General features: G+C 52.4%; 1 protein-coding gene across 1 annotated transcript in view; it reads left to right on the top strand.

The window, feature by feature from the left end:
- plekhh1 (pleckstrin homology domain containing, family H (with MyTH4 domain) member 1) overlaps positions 1 to 22,491 on the top strand; it is a 110,577-nt gene that overhangs the window by 37,190 nt on the left and 50,896 nt on the right. The window contains exons 6-11 of the mRNA XM_048599944.1: positions 1,421 to 1,502; positions 7,725 to 8,497; positions 12,121 to 12,199; positions 14,604 to 14,695; positions 17,819 to 17,969; positions 21,627 to 21,766. Of these exons, the coding sequence (XP_048455901.1) occupies positions 1,421 to 1,502; positions 7,725 to 8,497; positions 12,121 to 12,199; positions 14,604 to 14,695; positions 17,819 to 17,969; positions 21,627 to 21,766 (1,317 nt within the window). The remainder of the gene's footprint in view (positions 1 to 1,420; positions 1,503 to 7,724; positions 8,498 to 12,120; positions 12,200 to 14,603; positions 14,696 to 17,818; positions 17,970 to 21,626; positions 21,767 to 22,491) is intronic.

Raw genomic sequence — 22,491 nt, 5'->3', positions numbered from 1 at the left:
AACCTCCAGTTCGGGCAACTACGGTACGCCGAAGGGGACAAACCTGCTGCCCTCCAGAGATTTGAGTTCACAGTCCCACCAAGTGCTGCGTCCAGGCAATACATCATTGTCCCGGAATCTCGGCACATTCCTTGACCCCCCCCACCCCGCTCGTATCATCAGATGATTAACGTACATTCCTGGCCGAGGATGTCAAAATATTATTGAACACCGCAAGCCCAGACTTAGCCGTTCGGCCGGAGGTCACGCTCCTTGTTTGCATTCCCTCCCCCTCCCGCTCCCTTCTCCAGATATCCACCGTACTTCCTGGGAGGGAGGTTTTTCCTGAACGATCTGGTGTTAACAGTCGAGGCTCCTGGTTCTGGTCTTCGCTCAGAGGATTTAGTTTCTCTCCTCCGACCTGACCCAAATGTCTCAAAACGCCTCATCTGGGTCCTGCCTGTTTCTCCAGCCTGGAGTTGCCGTGCAGACTGACCCTCGTTGCTTTGAGCCTTTCTAGCCAGGCCAAGCTGCCACAGCAGATGGCGCAATGTGAATTCAACAAAATATCTGGAATTAAGAATCTAATGATGACCGTGAATCCATTGCCGATTTGTCGGGGAAAATCCCAACCGGTTCACCAATGTCCTTTAGGGAAGGAAACTGCCATCCTTACCTGGTCTGGCCTACATGTGACTCCAGGCCCACAGCAATATGGTTGACTCTTAACTGCCCTCTGGGTAATAAATGCCTCCCGAGCCAGCGACGCCCTCATCCCGCAAATGAATAAAATAAATAATCAAACTTTGGGTGGGTGGGTTTTCCAGATCCATCCCAGTTTCCCCGGAAAGCCGTTTGTTCCCGGTTCTTCCCTTTCCTCGCTGTCTGATTGCCGCCTGCCTGCTCTGCCAATCCCCTTCACTCCCAACCCTCCAGCAAAGAGTCACCCTTATTAGTTCCCTTCCTCTCTCCCCCTACACAGACAGGTAGATGGCTAACATCGGGCAATGCCTTCCTGTGTGCTGCCGGCGAGGAGGGCTGGGATCGAGGGGGCACGTAGCTGGTGGGTGCTAACAGGAATCCACGCAGCCGAGGTCAGAGGTCGGAGGCCTGTGGAGGTTACTAAGGCATTTTCTGAATTACCCTCGCGGTGCCCTCGTCATTGGATACATCTCCAATATAGCTGGGGCGTTTGGGATCACAGTGTCGCGAACTGCACTGCACCCTCTCCAAAGTGGAAAGTGGGATGGTTGGGGTGGGGGGAGGTGGGGGGTTGCGGAATAAAAGTGGAAACATTGAGGCCCCGTGATTCGGAACCTCCTCGGTGGCTGCTAGGCCTTTTGCGCGCTTGACGGAGGTGAAAGGCGCCATATGAATGCACGTTTCCTTCCTTCCTTCCTTCCCATCTCATTGTGGTGCGTTCTTCTTTTGAATTTTGAAGCTGGAGTTCGAAAACCAACATCTCAAAGTAACTACCCAGAAGCAAGCTGAACAGATTCAGGCCCTGCATGCCAAGATTCAAGGTATTGTCCTTTTGAAGGAATTCGAGATCTTGAAGTGAGAAACGGTAACTTGCTCTGATTTGAACCCTCCGTGTTCCCGTTTGGCTGGCTTTAGAGTAAGGTGCGTGTGTGTCCGCTCACTGACGCAGGGGAACACCAGAAACCTTTTGGTCTGTCTGGGTGGTCTGGGAGTTTTTTTTTAAAAAGAAAAGTTTACAATTCCAGCTTTCATTCCCTTCAAAGGCTTTATCTGGCATATCTTCATCCGGTTTCCTCTGAAACCAGCCGATATAATCCTCCCCAACCACCTCCCCCACCCCACCCCACCATCGGGCACTTTGCTCTCTGTGCAGCCTCAGCAGTATGTCCACCCTCTTTTCTCAGACCCTCCCGCTAATCGTGAGTTACCCTTCAGTCGTCAGGCTGCGTGTCACGACACGGCCTACGTGGATCTTGCTGTGCGTGGACTGGCTACCGCATCTCCTCCGCCGTTAAAGTTTTGGGGGGGGTTGGGGGAGGAACGAGGGTGTGGCGGTCTCGGTTCAAAACTGCAGTCGTCGCTGGCTTTTGGCCCCGAGGCCTGGACCCCTCGCGGGTTTGAGGCCTACTCTCCCAGAGACCGAAGCCTTCAGTTCAGGGGCACGTGGTTTTAAGGCCTACCCCGAAGGATAGCAGCACCGCAAGTGCTTCGGGACTTTCCGGCCGTGATTTGCCGGCTCGGAAATGAAAAGTGCAGCCGCTGGGCCGGATTGTTTCGTCGCGAATGCCTGGTGGGGGGTCGGGCGGTGCTGTGGGTGTGACTGGACAGACCCCCCCCCTCCCTCGCCTGTCGGATGATGGCGGAACACTGCTCCCATGAGAGGCTGCTGTCTTTGTGCCGAAGGCGACCCCAAACGTGTCCTTAGGGAGGGGCCGGAGGGGGGTGCAGATGGGAAATTTTAACCCGGTGATGATGAACAGACGGGCAGCGTGTTTCCGAGCCACGCGGCGAGCAATGAATTTGTAGGCGCTGTCGCTCCTTGTCCTACTTGTCAGCGTCACTCACAGGTTTTAGGAGGTGACAGTGTAGCTTTGGTGGGTGAGGCAGGCAGGCAGGGCCCACTGTCTAGTGGAGGGAGAATCATAGAATCCCTACAGCGTGGAAGCAGGCCATTCAGCCCGTCGAGTCTGCGAAGAGCATCCCGATCCCCTGCCCTGTAACCCTGCAACCCTGCAACTGAGGGCGGCCAATCCACCTCAACTGCACGTCCTTTTGGACTGTGGGAGGAAACCGGAGCACCCCGAGGGAAACCCACGCAGGCAACGTGCAAACTCCACACAGACAGTCGCCCGAGATGCGGAATCGAACCCGGGGTCCCTGGCCCTGTGAGGCAGCGGCGCTAACCACTGAGCCACTGTGCCGCCCACAGGAGAGAACAGTTAGGCCTCTCACTTGGAGAACAGTTAGGCCTCTCACTTGGAAAGTGGTGTCAAATGGGATCGGCTGCGGGTTTATACAGCCGCCTGAATCTTCGTTTCCCCATCACCCCATTTACACCGTCTCCGACAGCCCCACAGTTTCCTCCTTTCGCTCTGGACTTTGTTCCGATTTTGCGGGAGGGAGTCACTAAGATGCCAGTTAAATTGCTTTCATTCCAGTCGTGTCCTGGTCAGTTCTTTGCCGATCAGTGCCGCTGGCTTGCTCCTCTGCAGAAAAGAAGTTAACCCATTTTCCTCAAGTCTCACACATGTCCTTCCTTGCAGTTACGGTGTGTTTGTTTGTCTTTGTAAATCTGAGCCCACCAGCAGCAGGAGGTTAGTGCCTTTGTGGCACCGAGTGTGTCGTAAGTGACTGACCAGAAGCTCTGTTTTCAAATATAGTTACAAATGGCTTTTGTGTCGCATCTTTTGGGATGTTGTAAAATGCCCTCAGGCAGTTTATGGGAGTGCACGTCAGATAAAGTCCTACGAGCAGGTGGAGGAAGGGTATCTTAAGGCAGGAAACCGAAAGTAAATGGTGGATTTAAGCCGAAGCTTAAGAAAGAGAGAGAGAGAGAGAGTAGGGAAGAAGTTCACAGAGGAGGAAGAGATAGTGGCCAAGTGGCATTGTCACTGGACCAGCAATCCAGAGGCCCAGGTGAATGCTGTGGGGATATGGGTTCAAGGTAGTTAAATTCACCAAGGAAGCTATTAAAAGCCCATCCAGTTTGCTAATGCCCCTTAGAGGCAGAAATGTCCCGCTCTGGCTTAAACGTGACTCCAGGACACCCCACAATATAGTAACTGCTCCCCATAATGCCTGGCAAACCAATCAGTTCAAGGGCACTAGGGATGGGCTAACGTCTGATGAAAAAAGACAAAGGAAGAGATACGTTAAGAGTCTAGAACACCCTGAGGAAGTGAAAGGTGCTATATAAATTCAAGTCTCTCTTTCCCTGTACTCCTATTTTGACTCACGGTCAGGAATGTTACTGCAAAAGCCAAAGGCTCATTCCCCAACTATAAAGGTGCGAAGAAAGTGTTATAGAAACTGGCTGTAGGTGTATGTTACGGTGAAAATCGACTCTACACACGAGCTGTAGAATAAACAGACAGAGACATAGTTGGTTTTGGAAATATCTAACTTTGGGGTTTAATGTTTGACTGCTTTCCTGTAACATTTTGTTTAATAACCGAATGACTCAGTGGAACAACAGTAACAGATTTACAGGCCCAAATGTAATACTCTGCTTTGTTACTCAATAACCAGGGATTAACCAGTAGGAATGTCTGTCACCTTTGGGTTCGACCATTCAGACTCTGCCTATTTACCAGCTGAACTGCTTTTTACAGCACCATGAGGCAACTGTTAAAGCAGATCAATTTCCTTTGGGGGAAGCCTAATTTCCCAGACTGCAAGGAACTCCTGCCTCCACTAAACATATCCCTTCAAAATCGAGGCAAGAACATAAATGGGATATGGAGTAGGTTGTAAGCAAATGGTACGAATGTAATTAAGTTACAATGAAGCTTTATAAAATCCTGGTTGGGCTTCAACTGGAGCACTGTGTCCAGTTCTGGGAAGGGAACTTTAGGAAGGATGTGAAGGCATTGGAGGGAGATTTGTGAGAACACTTCCCAGGGATGAGGAGCTTCATGGATGGAGCAGAGCAGGTGGTGATTTTTTTATTATTAGCAAAAGGGAGGTAGGTTGAGAGGACGTTGGACGGGCCTTTTCAAGCCTCTGATGGTTCTAGATAGAGCAGATCGAGAGAACCCATTTCCATTGGCACAAGAGTTAAGAAGACACCAATAAAAGGTGGTTCGCAAAATGAAGAGAGGTAATGTGGAGGTGAACTTTCACACAGTTAGGGGTTAGGGTCTGGAACCACCTGTGCATGTGGTCGAGGCAGCTCCGATCGTGGTTTTCCGAAGGAAACGGGATGATTGTCTGGAAAGAAAATTTGCAGGGCTTCTAGCTGGAGGAATTCGGGATTGGTGGGGGGAGGAGGTGGATGCTCGTGGGACCAGTTTGCTTGCTCTGGCTGGGAGCCAGGACGGGCTGAATGGCCTCCTCCTCCTCCTCTCTCCAGCTCCTCGAACCTGGCCTGCTATTCCTGACCAGTCCTCCACCTCAACCCCACTTCGATCCCTCAGAGGTTTGTGGGTTTGCTCGCACTTCGGCACATTTTGTTCCCGTCTTTCCTGCCGTCTGATGCTACCCTCGTCAACATGAAAGCCCCCCACCTCCCCCCCTGACCTGGGAGTCTTCCAGGGGCAGGGCTGCTGTTGCCCCCAGTTCACTCGGAGGACCATCACTGTGGCAGATGTCCTGTTTGAGGATCCACACTTAGGACCCACAAGAAGAATGCCAGCACGTAAAAGGCTTAGTTCAGCTTCGACGGCCTAAGATGTTGAGACCAGGCGATTGATTTTAACGATGGGGGCTCAACGTATTGATGGAGCCCCAGATAAAACCTCCCTCTTGCTGGGGATCCCAGAGCAATGGGGCAACATTTTAAAGTTAGCGACGATACGAAGATAACAGGAATTTGGAATTCCGTATCCCACATAATGTTAAGGTTAATATTAGTGGCAGGTGGGGCAAGGGGGTAGTCAGTTTAAACTTTTGAGACTCCGATTTCTAGATTTTTTTTCCCGTTCGGGAAAGATGGGAAATAGAATTGAGATGCTGAGCTACCGTGACGTGACTGGGTGGAGCAGCAGGCTCTCGAGGGGCCGAGTGGCCTGACCTGTTCCTCGGGTTGGTTGGGGGAGGGAATAGTATTTGCCTGTTTGCTTTTGACAAAACATTCATACTGTCTGTTTAACCCCTGTATGGCAGTGAATATTGGAGTGGGAACAGATATACCAACCGCTCGGCTGTGCACCCTTTTAAAACCTCCATCCCGCCCCCGTGGCAGGAATTCTTCGCCCCCCACCCCCCACACACACACACTCCCCGAACCACAACTACCCCTTGCAAGCACCGAAGCTAGGCCCCGATTGCCAAGATCACACTGTGCGGAAAAATTCAGTGACGGGGCGGTTGTACGGGGAGGGGTAGGTGAATGTTCAGGCTGGTGGCAAGGATCGAAAGCAGGATGGAAGAGGCAGCAGTGGACCGGAGCTGAGAACGCGTGCGACACTAAAGCAAGGCCGGAGGCTTCCCTTGCAACATTCCCAACCCAGATCGTGGTCAAAGCGCCTTGGGGTGCAAGGTGCGGGGGAGTGGGGGGGGGTGTGGTCGCGGGCAGACAGGGCGTTTGGTACGCGTGCCTTCATTGGTCGGTGCATTGAGCATAGGAGTTGGGAGGTCACGTTGTAGCTGTACAGGACATTGGTCAGGCCACTTTTGGAGTATTGCTTGCAATTCTGGTCTCCCTGCTATAGCAAAGATGTTGGGAATCTTGGGAGGGTTCAGAAAAGATTTACAAGGATGTTGCTGGGGTTGGAGGGTTTCAGCTATAGGGAGAGGCTGAATAGGCTAGGGCCATATTCCCTGGAGCGACGGAGGCTGAGCAGTGACCTTCTAAAGGCTTATTAAGTCATGAAGGGCATGGATAGGGTGAATAGCCAAGGTCTTTTCCCCACATTAGGGGAGTTCAGAACTAGAGGGCATAGGTTTAAAAGGGACCTAAGGGCCAACTTTTCACGCACATGTGGAATGAGTTACCAGAGGAAGTGGTGGAGGCTGGTACAATTACAACATTTTAATAGGCATCTGGATGGGTACATGAATAGAAAGGGTTTAGAGGGATATGGTCTAAATGTTGGCAAACGGGACTAGATTAATTTAGGATATCTGGTCGGCACGGACGAGTTGGACCGAAGGGTCTGTTTACATGCTGTATATCTCTGTGACGCTATGATAGCCCCTCTGAGAAAGCTCATATTGCGAGTCAGGGATATTCCCAACCCTTTTGCTAGTTAAGCCACCCCAACTGCAAACCCCACACCCAGCCCCAGCATCCCAGTGTTCCCGTGTCGTCACTTCCATCGCAGCCCCTCCCTCCCCACCTCTAATCATGCACCTCACCCCGCCGCAGGCCTCCTGAAATCTCTCAAACCCACACTCTGTCACCCCTACCCTCTCCCTTTCCTGTAACACCCCTCCCACCATTGGTCAGCCCTGCTGCCCTGTCCAGCCCTATACCCCTGACCTGCCCTCTCCGTCACCACCTCCATCAGCTCCCATCCCGAGACACCAGCCTTCCCCGACCCCGCCCCCTCCATCACGCCCCACTTTCCAACATCCTGGGCCCCCCCCCCAACCTAATCCCCTCACCCACCCCTTCCGCCCAGCCACATCCCGTCCCACTCGCCACCCTCATCTCAACCCCCCCACCAACCCCCTTCCAATCCCTGTCGGGATATGGGGTAGGCCTTTAGGACTGAGGTGGAGGGAAATGTCTTCACCCAGAGAGTGGTAGGCCTGTGGCATTCGCTTCTATGGCAAGCGGTTGAGGCCAAAACACTGAACGTTTTCAAGGAGGTTACATGTAGTTCTGAGGGCCTAACGGGGTCAAAGGGCATGGGGAGAAAGGGGGAAGCAACAGGGTCTGGGGTTGGACAGTCATACGGAGTGGCAGAGCAAGCCTGAAGGGCTGAATGGTCGACTCCTCTTAGTTTGTATGTTTATCCCCCCCTCCACTGCATGCCCTCTAAACCCCCCCATCCCTCCCCCATTAATATTGAGAGAGTTTCTCCATTTTCTGATGGTTTCAAGACCTTTGGACCGTCCCAGTAACCGAGCTCGATTTTTTTTTCTTTTTTCTCGAACAGACTCACGGAGCGAGCGACCGGGAGCCGATGCGTCGGCGGGCGGGGCCCCCGAAACCGCCCCCGTGGCTCTGTCCTGGCCCGCGGCGGCGGGTGAAGAGCCCTGCGCCGAGGAGGGGGAGGAGCGGCCTGGACGGATTGCCACGGAGGGGGAGGAGGGCCGGGCCGAGGCGGGGAGCAGATCGCTCCGGCCTGAGGCCTGCCCCCCGGAGCCCGCTCTGGGCCTGGAGGGGGACGGCGGAGGCGGTCCCGAGGTCAGGCCCCCGCTGCGGGCCGCCCGGGAGACGGCGGTGGTCAAGGGCTGCTCAGCACCGACATCCGGTGACGGCGCCACCCAGAGGCCGAGGCCCACCCTGCCAGCCTTGGCGGCCAGGGAGGGCCCCGTGGTCACCAGCATGACCCTGCCCAAGGCCAGGACGCCGCTGGCGCCGAGGGACAGCATCCAGCTGGCGAAGAAACACCTCAGCCAGCCACAGGCCGGGGCCTCCGATAGGCCCCACCGCCTCATCCGCATTGACATCGTCTGCCCCGCCTTCCAGCCGGCCGGCCCCGCCCGGGTCCAGGAGACGGACATCGACGACGTTCCTGAGCGGATGGACACCGAAGAGTGCGAAGGCTCCCTGGCCCGGGACGGCTCCCTCCCGTCCCCACCATCACCGTCACCACCACCACCACCGCTGTCACTACCGGCGTCGAAAGAGGCTTCGGTGGGTTCGGAAAGCTCCTCCTCCAGGAACGAACCTCCGCCTCCCCCCCTGCATCGTTTGCCCTCCTGGGTAAGAGGAAATTTCCTTCACACTGCCCCACTGGGCCAACTTCGGGGTGTGGGGCGGGTTGGTGGTGGTGGGATGCGGATATTGTGTACAGTTTCGGTCTCCTTACCTCAGGACTGTTTACCAGACTGATGCCTGAGAGGGCAGGACTCTAGTATTCGCTGGAGTTTAGGAGAAAGGATGGGGCGATCTCATAGAAACAATTCGAATGGGATGGTGCTGTGGCTCAGCGGTTAGCCCTGCTCCTTCACAGCGCCAGGGACCCGGGTTTGATTCCACCCTGGGGCGACTGTCTGTGTGGAGTTTGCACATTCTCCCCCGTGTCTGCGTGGGTTTCCTTAGGTTTCCTCCCACTGTCCAAAGATGTGCAGCTTAGGTGGATTGGCCATGCTAAATTACCCATAGTGCCCAGGGATGTGCTAGCCACAGGAAATGCAGGATTACAGGGATAGTGATGGGTCTGGGTGGGATTTTCTTCGGAGCGTCAGTGTGAAGTTGACGGGCCAAGTGGCCTCCTTCCGCACTTGTAGGGATTCTGTGATTCTCATTGCAGGAAGCAACGATGACCTGATGACCAGGGTGTCTCGAGCCGTGAGTCCCAGTTTATGGACACAGGCCAGGCCGTTTATGATGGAGGAGGGCGCGGTGAGCCTGCGGGAATTCTTTTGCCACAGAAAGCAGTCGAGGCAAAAACACTAAATGTTTTCCAAGAAGCAGATGTAGTTCTTACGGCTAAAGGGTATGGGGAGAAAGCGGGAACAGGGGACTGGGTTGGATGATCAGCCATTGAATAGTGGAGCGCATTGGAAGGACCGAATGACCTGCTGCTGCTCCTATTTTCCAGTGTCTCTGTATCACACACCAGCATCCTGAAGCCAGTCCCACCAGCTCCAAGCCTCCAGTTCCCCTCAGCTTCATCCCCTGGTAGAGATTCCCCCTCTGAACCCAGAGGGGCCTTCTCTCAGGCGGAGTGCTGCGTGAGGCTGTGACTGGGACACATTACTCATTCCACCTTTGCAGAGAAGAATGCCCGAATCCATAAATGGATTTCCACGCCACAGGAAAACAACCATTCTCCTTTATCCATCTTCCATCGGCCTCCCCCTCTCTCCCTATTTATTTCAGAATCCCCTTCCCCTCCCCCATTTCTGAAGAAGGGTCCAGACCCGAAACGTCAGCCTTCCCGCTCCTCTGATGCTGCTTGGCCTGCTGTGTTCATCCAGCTCTACACCTTGTTGTCTCAGATTCTCCAGCATCTGCAGTTCCTACTATCTCTGAAGTACTGGGATTACATGTCTGCGTTTCACTGGGAAATTGCCTCGAACTTTACTTAAAGAGCAGTGAGGCGCACGTTAGCACGTACACAACGATTTATTTGGACCTCACTAATCGTCACACTTTGATGATGTGGAGGTGCCGCTGTTGGACTGGGGTGGATTGTCACCTGGTGTTGTGTGATTTCTGACCTCGCCCCATTTTGGGAGCTGAACCGCAGAAATGATACAGCGCGGAAGGGGACCCATTTGGCCCATCGCGACGCAGACATTTTCTAACCCCACCTTCCTGCACATTGGCCCGTAGCCCTGCAGCACTTAAGGTGCAGATACTTTTTAATAGGGTTTAGGGTCTCTGCTGCCACCAACCAACTCAGGCAGTGAATTCCAGGCGCCCTCTGCATAAAAACATTATTCCTCGCGTCCCCTCGAGTTTTCCTGTCACTTAGCTTGACGTCTGTGACTCCAGACGCTCTCCTGTGGTGACAGCCCTTGGCACTCCAGAGCCCTGCATCACCCTGAAGGAAGATGCAGTTGACTGCTGCAGTCAAGGGTTGCAGAGAGGTCAAGAAAGAAATCCCACCCCCCTCCAAAAAGAGTAGAGCTGGTCCTGTGGAAGCCAGAATTGGAGGACATTAGCTGATCCGATCCTTCCACCAGTTGTTCGATGGGAAGCTCCAATATTCCTTCTGAAAACTGGAACAAAGCTCCCATCAGTGTCCTTGTAGGTGCAGGAGCAGGAAGTTTACCCTGAAAAATTCAATTGTCATCTTGATGCTGTCCACTCGACAGTAATCTTTATATCATGCTGTCTATAATTTAGTATTAAAATGTGCACCAAATCAGGAAGTCAAGCTATCAGGAGCAAGGCAGCTTCCCTGCTGTAAAGGCTGTGGAGCCAGGATAGACACACCTGGCATGTCATGTCGCCACCAGTGGTGGGCAGGTGTAATTACAGCATGACATGTTTACATAGCAGTTTCCATTATACATGGAGACGGGGGAAATTATAGCGTGTGCAGAAATAGTCACAAATGCGACTACATGTTTGCGACTATGACAGTGATATGTTGTACTAGCCGGTCTTTCTCGACGTCTCTGCAACCCAGGATACAGCCAATCACAACATTCTTCTTCAATACTTTTCCTCTACTGTTCTGCTCAGTACGAGATCTTTGTTTCTCCAACCCTTTTACTCTTTCTGTTCTTATTTTTTCATAACCAGCATGTTAGGAGGCCATCTGGCCCATTGTGCTAGTGCTAACTATCTGGAGGAGCTCTCCGATCAGCACAATTCCCAGCACCTTCCCCATGCTTCCACCGTTTTTGTTTTCCTTTCGAAGGTCAGAGGACAATCCAATCACCTCCGAGTTCTTGATCACAAACAATGTACTGCTCTTTGTACAGCCTTGCCCAAAGTCTTTGACAGTGGGAAGTTGATGGGAGTGGAGTAAACACAGAAACACGGAAAATACGACCAGGTATAGCCCTAAGAACTATATCTAACCCCTTCTTGAAAACATTCAATGTTTTGGCCTCAACCATTTTCTGCGGCAGAGAATTCCACAAGCTCACCGCTCTCTGGCTGAAGAAGTATCTCCTCATCTCAGTCTTAACTGGCCTACCGTGTATCCTTGGATTGCGAAACCCTGGTCACTGGGAACATCCTTGTTTACCCTGTCTACTCCTGTTTGAATTTTGTAGGATTCCATGAGAATCTCCCTCATTTTTCTAAACCCCGGTGAATATAGTCCTAACTGATCTGGTCTCTCTTCGTACATCGGCCTTGCCATCCCAGGAGTCAGTCTGGTAAACCTTTGTTGCACTCCCTCCGTGGCAAGAACATCCTTCCTCAAATAAGGAGACCAGAACTTCGAAGAGGGTCCACCAGCAGTGACTCGCAATGGGAAACCTGGCCACTGGCAGCGGTCCTACCTGGGATGGGATGGGATGGATCAAAAGCTTGCTGGTGATTGTGTTGGGGTGGCATTTGCCTGGTCGGTCAGACCGGCCACATCAGGAAATCTTTCAGCAGCGCCCTGAGAGGGCAGACAAACGCTCCCTTTAATGTCGCGCAATCTGACCGTGCTCTATACTGCACCGTGGAAAGGTAAGCCCCAGATTTTGTGCTCAGGTCCAGGACTTGCACGTCAACCCTCTTCGCTCCAGGATGAACACAGTACCCCACTGTGCCATGGCAAATGAAGTCGATTCTGATCACGCCTGCAAATTTAGTAGTTGACTCTTCTCTGCCCCTTACTCCTGATTGGGGTTAGTCATTTAAGCTTTGTACATGGGAACTGATTTCCAACTCTTTCTTCCCCGCACCCCACCATTGCCTGTGTTTTACAGGAAGGTCGAATATACGCCCTGGCCAAGTCTGGCATGAGAATGTCGGAGGTGACCCTGGCTAGCAGCTCCTCCAAGAGATGTAAGTGAAGTTGGTCAAGGAGACGACATGCCTTGTTTGGTGAGCTCGATCGGGTGGGCATGAGGGTCCTTTATCGTTAAACCAGGAGTCAGCTCCATTCCCTGCTGAGGTGTATCCTTAACCTCTGACATGGGGGAGGGGATGCGGTTTCCCTCCCGCTTCCCCATTGGAATCTTTACATCGTCGGACAGAGAGGGAGTGTGATCGGGGGGCCTTGGCTTGACATCTCCAACAGCGCAGCGCTCCCTCAGGACTGCACTGTGAGTGTCAGCTCCCAGAGGCAAGAGCAGGGCTTGGGGCCCCAAGACTTCAGGGTCGTGTGCGACGTGGTGAGGGCTGGCGGTGATGTGTATGTAGGCAGACTTCCGTGCCATTTCGTGTAGAAATGGACTAACTAAGTGGTTTATGCTCCCCACCTTCATGTATGTGCATGCTGATATGTTCCCATCAGCATATTGCATGCAGGCCCACTCTAACGTTATGTTAGAGATGAGGTGTGGAGTTGCCAATCCTCCAGGATCTCCCTGGAATTTTCAGCAACTGAAAACATAAGAGCTAGGAGCAGAAGCAGGCTGTTCAGTCCCTCAAACGACCATCGAAAGGATCGTGGCTGATCTCCTAGAATTTCCTCCAGCGTGGGAGCAGGCCATTTGGCCCATCGAGTCCAACTGACACTCCGAAGAGGATCGCCCCCAATCCTCTCCCTGTAACCCTTGTATTTCCCATGACCAATCCACCTAACCTGCACATCTTTGGACTGTGGGAGGAAACCAGAGCACCCGGGGGAAACCCACACAGACACAGGGAGAATGTGCAAACCCCACACAGACAGTCGCCCAAGGGTGGAATTGAACCCAGGTCCCCGGCGCTGTGAGGCAGCAGCGCTAACCGCTGAGCCACCGTGACGCCTCTCATCTGGGCCTCAGCTCCACTGCCCTGCCCACACCCCCCTGTAACCCTTGAACCCGATTTAAAAGTTAGACGTCAAACTGGGGGCGTCTCTTTCTGGGGGAAGAAACAAAAGGTTTCGTGTTCTTCAACCATTTCTGCCAGAGGTGGAGGAGGAGGAAGTCAGAGGTTGTGAGGAGTTATGTGACGAAATCCAAAGGGCAGGGTCAGAAATGACAGGCCCCCCCCGCACCCACCCAAACCGACCACATCACCCGGTGCCAATCCAATCCTAGGCCCCCTGCCCCTCACCTGAACTCCCAAAGAACAGGACTCCAGTTCTTTGGGCCCAGTCGCCAGGCCATGACAGAAATTCCAGCGAGGAGTGGCTTTGCGAAGAGTGAAGTGGGCCTGGGGGCCTCCTTGAGACCTCTACCCGTGCAGCTGGGGAGCCCCCTTCATTTGGCTGCGTATCAGCGTTTTGCCGCTGGCACCTGCGCAGCTGTCAGCCCAGGAGAGAACACCGCACCTTGGATGCGTAACAGGAGTGGCAGTTCCCCGCTCAGCAACCCCCTCCCCAACACACCCCGTGCGGCTCTGATCAAAGGAGGGTCTTTCCCCATGCCCCCACCCCCAGTAATTAAAGCCTGTGTTTACTGGTAAATCCTCACCAGCATCAGCTTCAAAGCCTTAAATAAACAGAAGGCAGGGTTGCTGGATCTGAAGAGGGTTCAAAGGGATCAAAGAGACGACAGGAGGGGCGGGGGGATGGGGAAGATGAAGGATTCTCCACTTCAACAGAATCAGCCTGCTTTTCGTCGGAGTTTACTTTGTCGCTTTGAGGTCAGGGGAGGGGGGTATAGGCCTGTGAGTAAGGATGAGGCCTGCAGCACCCTCTCCTCTCAGGCCCCACTTTTTCCTACTTAGCGCCAACAAGAATCTCGGCTTGTTCTCCGGTAGGGTTTGTTTAACGCACCAGCGAGTGTGTCTCGGCCTCCTCTGATTCTCCGTCACTGAAAATAGAGCCTCACAGCCAGCCCCAACACTGTCGCACCCAAACTGAGGGCCCGATTGCAATTCCAAACTCACTCCGTGAGAAGTGGGACGCAGTCTCCCAAACTGAGCGGCCTTTGTTCAACATTGACAGATGTTGGGTGGGACGGCAGCTAGGTTTAACAGGAGCAGTGTAGCTAGCTCCGTTTCGACCTCCTGTCGAGTGTTAGAAGTGCCCAGCTGTTGCAAGCAGTAGGCCCCTTTTTAATACAGAAATCAAGGTCCCACGGGTGATGTAAAACCAGAACCCCATCCCGACTTTTGGCCGGAACTGGTTTGGTCTGAACAGGCTGATGGATGTGAAAAGGCCTGACTCAGTCAAATTATTTTCTTGATCCTCAGAGAAGCAGGTGAGGTGAGAGTTTGGCTGGAAATTGAAGGAGAGCTCCCCTTCATTTGTGTGAACCGAGCTCTTAACGTTTGCACTATTAACCTTGTGGTAATTTTCTGTTCTGCTCTCTAGTGTCAAACGTTCCTGGGAGTCTAACCTCTGGGCCTTTCACTCATCTCATATACAAGAATGTGACAGTTCCTGTCTACACCACTCTGAAAGGGGTAAGGCAATAAGCTGGTTTGCAAAAGGTTTGCTGACTGGACGTAACCCACGTTAATGCTTTAACTATGTTACTACTTCCCAAGCGCTTTGTAAGCTTGTCACTGGGAAAGCTATTCATCTTGTTAGGCGAATGGAGAATCACTAATGTGCTGAGGCTATTGCAAAGCAGGCATTTATTTGGACTTTGCTGCCCATCTTTGATTCTGCTTCGAGACAGTCACAGCGAGGATCAGAGAGTTGTGAACACAGTCCAGTCCATCACACAAGCCAACCATCCATTGACTCCATCTATAATTCTCGCTGCCTCAGGAAGGCAGCCAACGTCACCAAAGACCCTTCCAACCCCGGTTATAATTTCTTCCAACCTCTTCCACCGGGCATAAGATAGAAAAACCTAAACACATATACCAACAGATTCAATAACAGCTTCTTCCCCACTGTTATGAGACTTCTGGATGGACCTCTCAAATTTTAAGTTTAATGCTGATCTCGCTCTTTGTGCACCTGCTCTGCAGCAGTAACGTTGTATTCCTCGCTCTGTTCTGTTACCGTAATGCACTTTGCATGGTATGGTTTGCCTGTACTGCACACAAAACAAAACTTTTCACTGTACCCAGCTACATGTGACAATAATAGATCAAATCAAAATCAAAATATCTCTTGCACCACTGCAGACTGTAGGGACACCCATAATGAGGTTAGGGAGGGAGTTGAGGATTTTGATCCAGGGACACTGAAGGAATGGCGATACATTTCCAAATCAGGATGGTCGTTGACTTCGGGGGTTTGCAGCTGGTGGCTTTCCCAAGCATCTTCTGCCCTTGTCCTTCTAGAAATAGAGGCTGTGGGTTTGGACGGAGCTGTTGATGGACTTGTGTTCGTGTCTGCAGTGCGCCCAGTGTATAGTCACACAATGCTGACCCTGTGCATTGGTGGTGGAGGCAGTGAATACTGAAGGTGGTGGATAAGGAAACGACCCCATTTCCTTTTACCTCTTACATACTTTCTTGAAAGGATTCGCTGGTTAGCAATCAGGAGTGAGAACACTGCCTGATCCTTTAGGGATTCACTTAAACATAATGGTTACCAACAGCGCCCAGCATGTCAATGGTCAAACATTTGCTTGTGTGGTTTACTAATAGTGCGAAAGGAATTCTCTTCTCGTGTGATCTGACACACAAACTGATCACGAGGCGTTTCCACATGAATGAGAGGCTACACTCTGGGATGACTCAGTGGTTAGCACTGCTGCCTTACAGCGCCAGGGACCTGGGTTCGATTCCACCCTCGGGCAACTGTCTGTGTGGAGTTTGCACATTTTCCCCGTGTCTGCGTGGGTTTCCTCCGGGTGCTCCAGATTCCTCCCATAGTCCAAAGATGTGCAGATTAGGTGGATTGGCCATGCTAGATTGCCACTTAGTGTCCAGGGATGTGTAGGTTAGGTGGGTTAGCTATGGGAAATGCAGGATTACAGGGATAGGGTAGAGAGGTGGGTCTGGGTGGGATGCTGTTCGGAGTTAGTGTGGGGATTCTATGATTCTACACTGCACCATGACTTTAAATCAAGAGGATTGGCTTCGAGAGATTCAAATCCCACCAGGGCCACTGGTGAAATTTACAATCAGTCAATAAATAAATCTGGAGTTGAAAGCTTGAAAATACCCATCTGGTTTCACTAATGTCCTTTAGGGAAGGAAACCGCTGTCTTCATCTGGTCTTCAATAGCATTTGGGTTAGTCTGTCAGTGTGAGGCAATGGCCTTGTGGTATTATTGCTAGACTATTAATCCAGAGACACAGAAAATGTGCTGGAGACCTGGGTTCGAATCCCCCCATGTCTGATGGTGGAATTTGAAACCTATTAAAAAAATCTGGAATGAAGAATCTAATGATGACCGTGAATACATTGTCAATGGTCGGAAAAACCCATCTGGTTCACTAATGCCCTTTAGGGAAGGAAGCTGCCATCCTTACCTGGTCTGGCCTATGTGTGACTCCAGTAATGTGTTGGACTCTTAACTGCCCCCTGGGCAATTAGGGATGAACTGTAAATGCTGGCCTAGCCAGCGACGCCCTCATCCCGTGAATGAATTTTTAAAAAAAAAATGAAAAAAAGTGACTCCAGACCCAGAGCGATGTGGTTAACTTCAGCTGCCCTCTGAAGTGGTCCAGAGAGCCACAGAGTTCAAGAGCAACTTGGGATGGGGCAACAACGGCTCACATTGATGCTACACTCCCCCCATGAAAGAATACACTTAAAACATTTTTTTAAAAATGGACATTACTCCCATTTGTTGTGGGTAACAGCTCTGTATTGCTGGAGAGGCAGCCCTTGTTGCCTTAGAATCACCTTGTGAAACATCCAGATATATATTGTGGCACCGACTGTGGGGAAGGTATTATCACCGCAAGAAAAGGTGGTTGGTTGGGTTGGTTTGAATTCTCTTTTTTTATTGAAAACAAAAGGACAACCTGACCCACAACAGGCTGTGACTGTTGGAGACAGCACCCCTCCCGACCTCCACAAACCCGAGCCCTTGGTTGCAGCCTTGCACTGTAGGCCTCCCTTCCCAGCAGCCTCTCAGCCAGACCCGAGACATTGACTCTTGTTTATTTCCTTCACAGATGCTGCCAGGCCCGCTGAGCTTTTCCAGCAACTTCTGTTTTTGCACCTGATTTACAGCGTCTGCAGTTCTTTCGGGTTTTATTTAGCCTCTCAATCCAGCCAGCACCAGGCCAGAAGCGGGAAAGAAAGTGTCCTGTCCCTGACTTCCACCAGAAAGGTCGGCCCACTGGGGCGCGTGGCCTTTCCACGCACACTGTGTCCCTCGAATCGAACAATTCGCTGCCTAAGAGCCAACTTTCCCCCCAGTTCAGCAGCTTTACAACTAGAAGCTCCCAAAGGAGGTGAAAGAGACACGCTTTTGTTTTTTGGCTTTATCCTGGGTCTGGCTCAGACCTTTTCTGCAGGCCGCCCTGAGACACGGCCTGGATATTTCACTGCCCCTGGTCTCAGCGCCAGCTCAGAGGTCCTGGGGCCTCCATCGGGAGCTCAGCTAAGGGTGCGCTGCGGTCTGCCCGAGAACTGAACTAAGCGGCTGATCTGTTCCCTTCCTGACGCAGAAAGCCACGCAGATCAGCAACATTCCCTTCCCGGACGAGTCCTCGGGATCCGACGACGACAGCAGTTCCCAAGCCAGCTTCCGAACGTCTGCCGTGGGACCGGAGCCGAGGAAAAACAGCGGACCCGGGAGCCCCCGAGCTGTGAAAAGAGGTAGGTAGTTGTCGGGATGGGAATCCCAGAGGCTGGCATTAGTCGCGGAGTCATACAGCACGGAAACAACTGCACCGTGCTGACCCATGTTTCCAAACTAAACTAGTCCCACATGCCCGCCCCCGGCCTATATCCCTCCAGACATTTCCTAATCATGAACATATCCAAATGTCTTTTAAACGTTGTAACTGTACCCGCATCCACCACTTCCTCTGGCAGTTCATTCCACACACGAACCACTCTCCGTGTTAAAAGAAGTTGCCCCTCATGTCCTTTTTAAATCTTTCTCCTCTCACCTTAAACCTATGCCCCCTAGTTTTGAACTCCCCCACCCTGGGGAAAAGACCTTTGCTATGTACCTTTTCTACGCCCCTCATGATTTTATAAACCTCAATAAGATCAACTCTCAACCTCCTATGCTCCAGTGGAAAAAAAACTCTTTCCAGGCTATTTTCGTATCCCAAACCCTCCATTCCCAGCATAAATCTCTTCAGAGCCCTCTCCAATTTAATAATATCCTTTCTATAACAGAACTGGACACAGTACTCCAGAAGAGGCTTCACCAATGTCCTGTACAACCTCAACATGACTTCCCAATTCCTATACTCAAAGTTCTGAAGGCAAGTGTGTTCAATGCCTTCTTAAACGTCCTGTCTACCTGTGACGCAACATTCAAAGTATTATGTACCTGGTCTCTCTGTTCTACAACACTACCCAGGGCCCTTGTACAAGTCCCGTTCTTGCTTGTATTACTGAGATGCAGTACCTCACATTTTTCCAAACCCTCAGCGAGTAAGGGAGAAGGACGATAAATTGCAATTACGTAGCACCAGTCACGACTCCGTGAAGTGTTTCACAGCAAGTCCGTGTTGCACTGTTGGAAACATGGCAACTGGATTGCACACAGCAAGCTCCCACAAACAGCATTGCGACAATTGGCTTTACTCTGAAGGAGGGTCACCAGACATGATGCTGAAAAGGTCCTCGTCGAGAGGGGTCCACCCTGAGGATCGTTCAGGGCCTCTGGCCTACTGAGCAGCCCCATCGGGAGGGGAGGGGAGGGGAGGGCGGGCGGATGGGAATGGTGGAGTGGGGGTGTCCAGTTGCTTGATCAAAGTACTTTGAACACGGGACTGCGAGCAACCCTTTGATGGTCTGGAAGCCATTTTGTCTGCAAGGTGAGGCTGCCCACCACATACCATCCCCCATCAACCACACCCCCCCCCCCCGCCCCCACCACCAGCCTGTTGCTGGGGCGATACCTGTGGCAACAGGCCAAGTCCCGTTGCTAATTAAAGGCATTAATTAGCGTGTGCGGCGGCTGCCCTAAGCTTCAATATGTCCCTCAGCACGTAGTCCTGGATTTTGGAATGTGTCTGTCTGCATCTCTTGGTCAGGGACGACTCAGGCATTGAAAAACCAGCAGCTTTGCAGAGAAATGTGTTGATGGTCCTCCATACGCAACTGTTGTTTCTCTCGGCCTGCGTCCCTGGGAACAGCCGTAGCGAATGGAATCACAGAGCTGCTCAAGGTGAACCCCAACAAAACCCAGCGCGTCCTATCCAGGCCTCCTTCGCAAAGGCAGACTCAACAAGGAGGTGGGCAAGGATCACTTCCCCATCGCTGCAGGCTTGAGGGCAGTGCCCATGCACAAAGTATCTGGTTAAAGGTGAGGGGCCTCCTCACTACCAGCCTAGCTGCGTCCTTGTCCGAGGATTCCGGCGACGAAATATTCGGCCGCGAAGCTTTGATGGTTTGCTCGGGGTGCCATCCGACGGGATCAACCAGCCTGTTTCCCTGGAGAGCGTCAAGGACGCAATTTGCGGACCGCTATGTGTTGAAAGGCCTTTCCCTGCACGAGCCTCACCAGGAGGTGGTGGGAGATGGCGCACCACGTGGACCATCCTGCAGCAATATGGCCGGAACCATTCTTCACATCCCCAGAGACTGGGAGAACCTCAGCGTTGTGTCGCAAGAACACGTCTGGATGGGACCAACATTGGGCGTATTTTATCCCTCCCCACCTCCCCCCCCCAACCCCCCCCACCCCCACCCCAAACCCCACCCCAACCCCCACCACCCCCACTTTGGCTAGACGTTTGGGCGCCATTTTGGTCGGCCATTTCCAATCTCCAGATCAAACAGAAGCTAGTTTGGGCGGTCACCACAGCTCAGGAACGAAGTTCAAGCTGACGTATGCCACGTGCAGCGACACGGTTAATTGGGTTTCGACCCACAAAGGAGAGGGAACTCCTGAGGGTCCTGACCCGAAACGTCAGCTTTCCTGCCCCTCCGATGCTGCCTGGCCCACTGTGCTCCTCCAGCTCCACGCTGTGTTATCTCCTACATTCCCATATTTTGTTTCCCTCTATCTACTCGCCCCTTCAGGTTTTTTTTTAGATGCACATGCCCAGTTGCTCCTAAACATATCCCTGGCAACTTCAGGTGACCTGACCTGATGCTGAAGGGGACAAAGCATCGATTGGCCCAGTTCCAGAAGAACACGGCCTCGCTATTACTTCAATGTATCTGAAGCCCCAGTCTAAGCTGATTGCAGATGGTCTTCAGTGGATCCAATTAGAGGACGATGACTTTGTCCGTGGACAGGGAGTCATGGAGCCCCCACTATCTGGGATTGTCACCGCTCTTAAGCTCCCATCCTTCCTGAGCTTCTCGAGAATAGGTTCTATGTAACAGCTGAATGGGACAAGCAAGCGAGGGCAGCCCTGCCTGACTCCAGGTTTGATCGGGAAGCTTCCTAGTTCCCATTCATTTATCGCAACTACGTTACTGATCTTGACATGGAGCAGTGGGATCCATTTGCGGATGTGCCCCCCCCCCCCCCCCCACCCAATCCCGGACAAAGCCCATTCCAGAGAGCACATCCATCATGCAGGTGTGCGATAATCTGTCAGAGTCTTCTCCTGGCCCAGATTATTGAGGCAGATATCCCAAACATGGGCACTTATGTACCCCAAGCAGCAGGAGGCTTTTAGAGACCTTGCGCTTAGATACAGTGCAGATTTGTTCAAGGTGGGTCACCCAGTTTCAGAGCTGGCCTAATCCATTTGGCAATGACCCTGGACACTGGATTTTGTTGTCCGTATTTGTGGCATGTTGCGATTCCAACCACTCGCAGCTTCTGGTTGGATTACAGTGCTGCCACCAATCCTCTTTGCTGATCTTTGGTGAATTTCTGCGGTGGATCTTGTCGATAGTACACACTGCTGCTACTGAGCGTCGGTGGTGGAGGGATTGGATGCTTGTGGATGTGGTGCCAGTCAAGTGGGCAGCTTTGTCCTGGATGGTGCCAAGCTTCTTGAGTGTTGTTGGGGCTGCACTCATCCAGGCAAGTGGGGAGTATTCCATCACGCTCCTGACTTGTGCCTTGTAGATAGTGGACAGGCTTTGGGAGTCAGGAGGTGAGTTACTGACCGCAGTATTCCTAGCTTCTGACCTGCTCTTGTAGCCACACGATGAGCCCAGTTGAGTTTTGGATTTATGAAGCCGCCTCCTGTCCCTAACCTCCAATTCCTTCCTGAACTGTCCACAGTCGATGCATGGACTTGGATGTGGTTGAAGCGGATTACGAGTAGAGTGATGGTGGTGGTTGGGTGGGGTGAAAAATGTCACCGGTGTGTCTGTCCTTTCCTGCAGGGGTCTCGATGTCCTCGGTCAGTTCCGAAAGCGATTACGCCATCCCTCCCGATGCCTGCTCTGTGGACAGCGATTACTCCGAGCCGGAGCACAAGCTGCTACGGACCTGCTCTGTCTACTCCACGGAGAGCAACTGCACCGTAAGTGATTGATTGGCAAACCTAACGGGGGGGTGGGGGTGGGGGTGGGGGTGGTCGCTGAGCGGAGGATCAGGCATCTCATCTGGGGCAAAACGGATGTCAAAACGAACATCATCGGCATGTCGCAGGGATGCAAACTCCGCGCGTGTTTTTCAAACCGTCCTATGCAGATCATTGTCCGATGTTTTTTTCTTGTGACATAATTGGTGGCAATGGTTTCCCCCCCCCGCCCCAACTCTTCCTGCCCACACTCGTGTAAAACAAATGTCAATGTGACAGGAAATAGTTGAGGAAAGGCAGGTTGAGCGCAGTGACTTGTATTGGCGTACGGCCCGTACCGCAGTTAAAAAAAAATTCCCATGGTGCTTCACAGCCTCCCGATCCGTCAAAACATTTCACCCGGAGTCGCGTAGTTAGATAATCGGAAAGGCGGCCTGAACCTTGGATACGACCGATGTTCGAAGTTTGTAGGTCAAGGTGGGAAACGTGGAGAGGGTCAGGGAAGGGGGATTTTACAGCCGGGGACGTGCAGTCAGGCCAGAAGCATGCGCTGTCTCTCTCTCTTCTCTCTCAGTTCCGATGGCCTGCTGTGTCTTTGTCAATCTCGAACTGACCCAGGCCACAATAGGGGCGTTACGTCCTCGCCCAGACTTTAGGATTGAGGTGGGGCTCCTTGACACGGTGCAGTGGAGATTGACTAGACTGTCCCGGGGTGTGGGGGAGGG

The sequence above is a fragment of the Rhincodon typus genome, chromosome 8 (genome assembly GCF_021869965.1).
Source record: "Rhincodon typus isolate 14 chromosome 8, sRhiTyp1.1, whole genome shotgun sequence".
NCBI classification, from domain to species: Eukaryota; Metazoa; Chordata; class Chondrichthyes; order Orectolobiformes; family Rhincodontidae; genus Rhincodon; species Rhincodon typus.
This window is presented reverse-complemented; position numbering and strand designations above follow the sequence as displayed.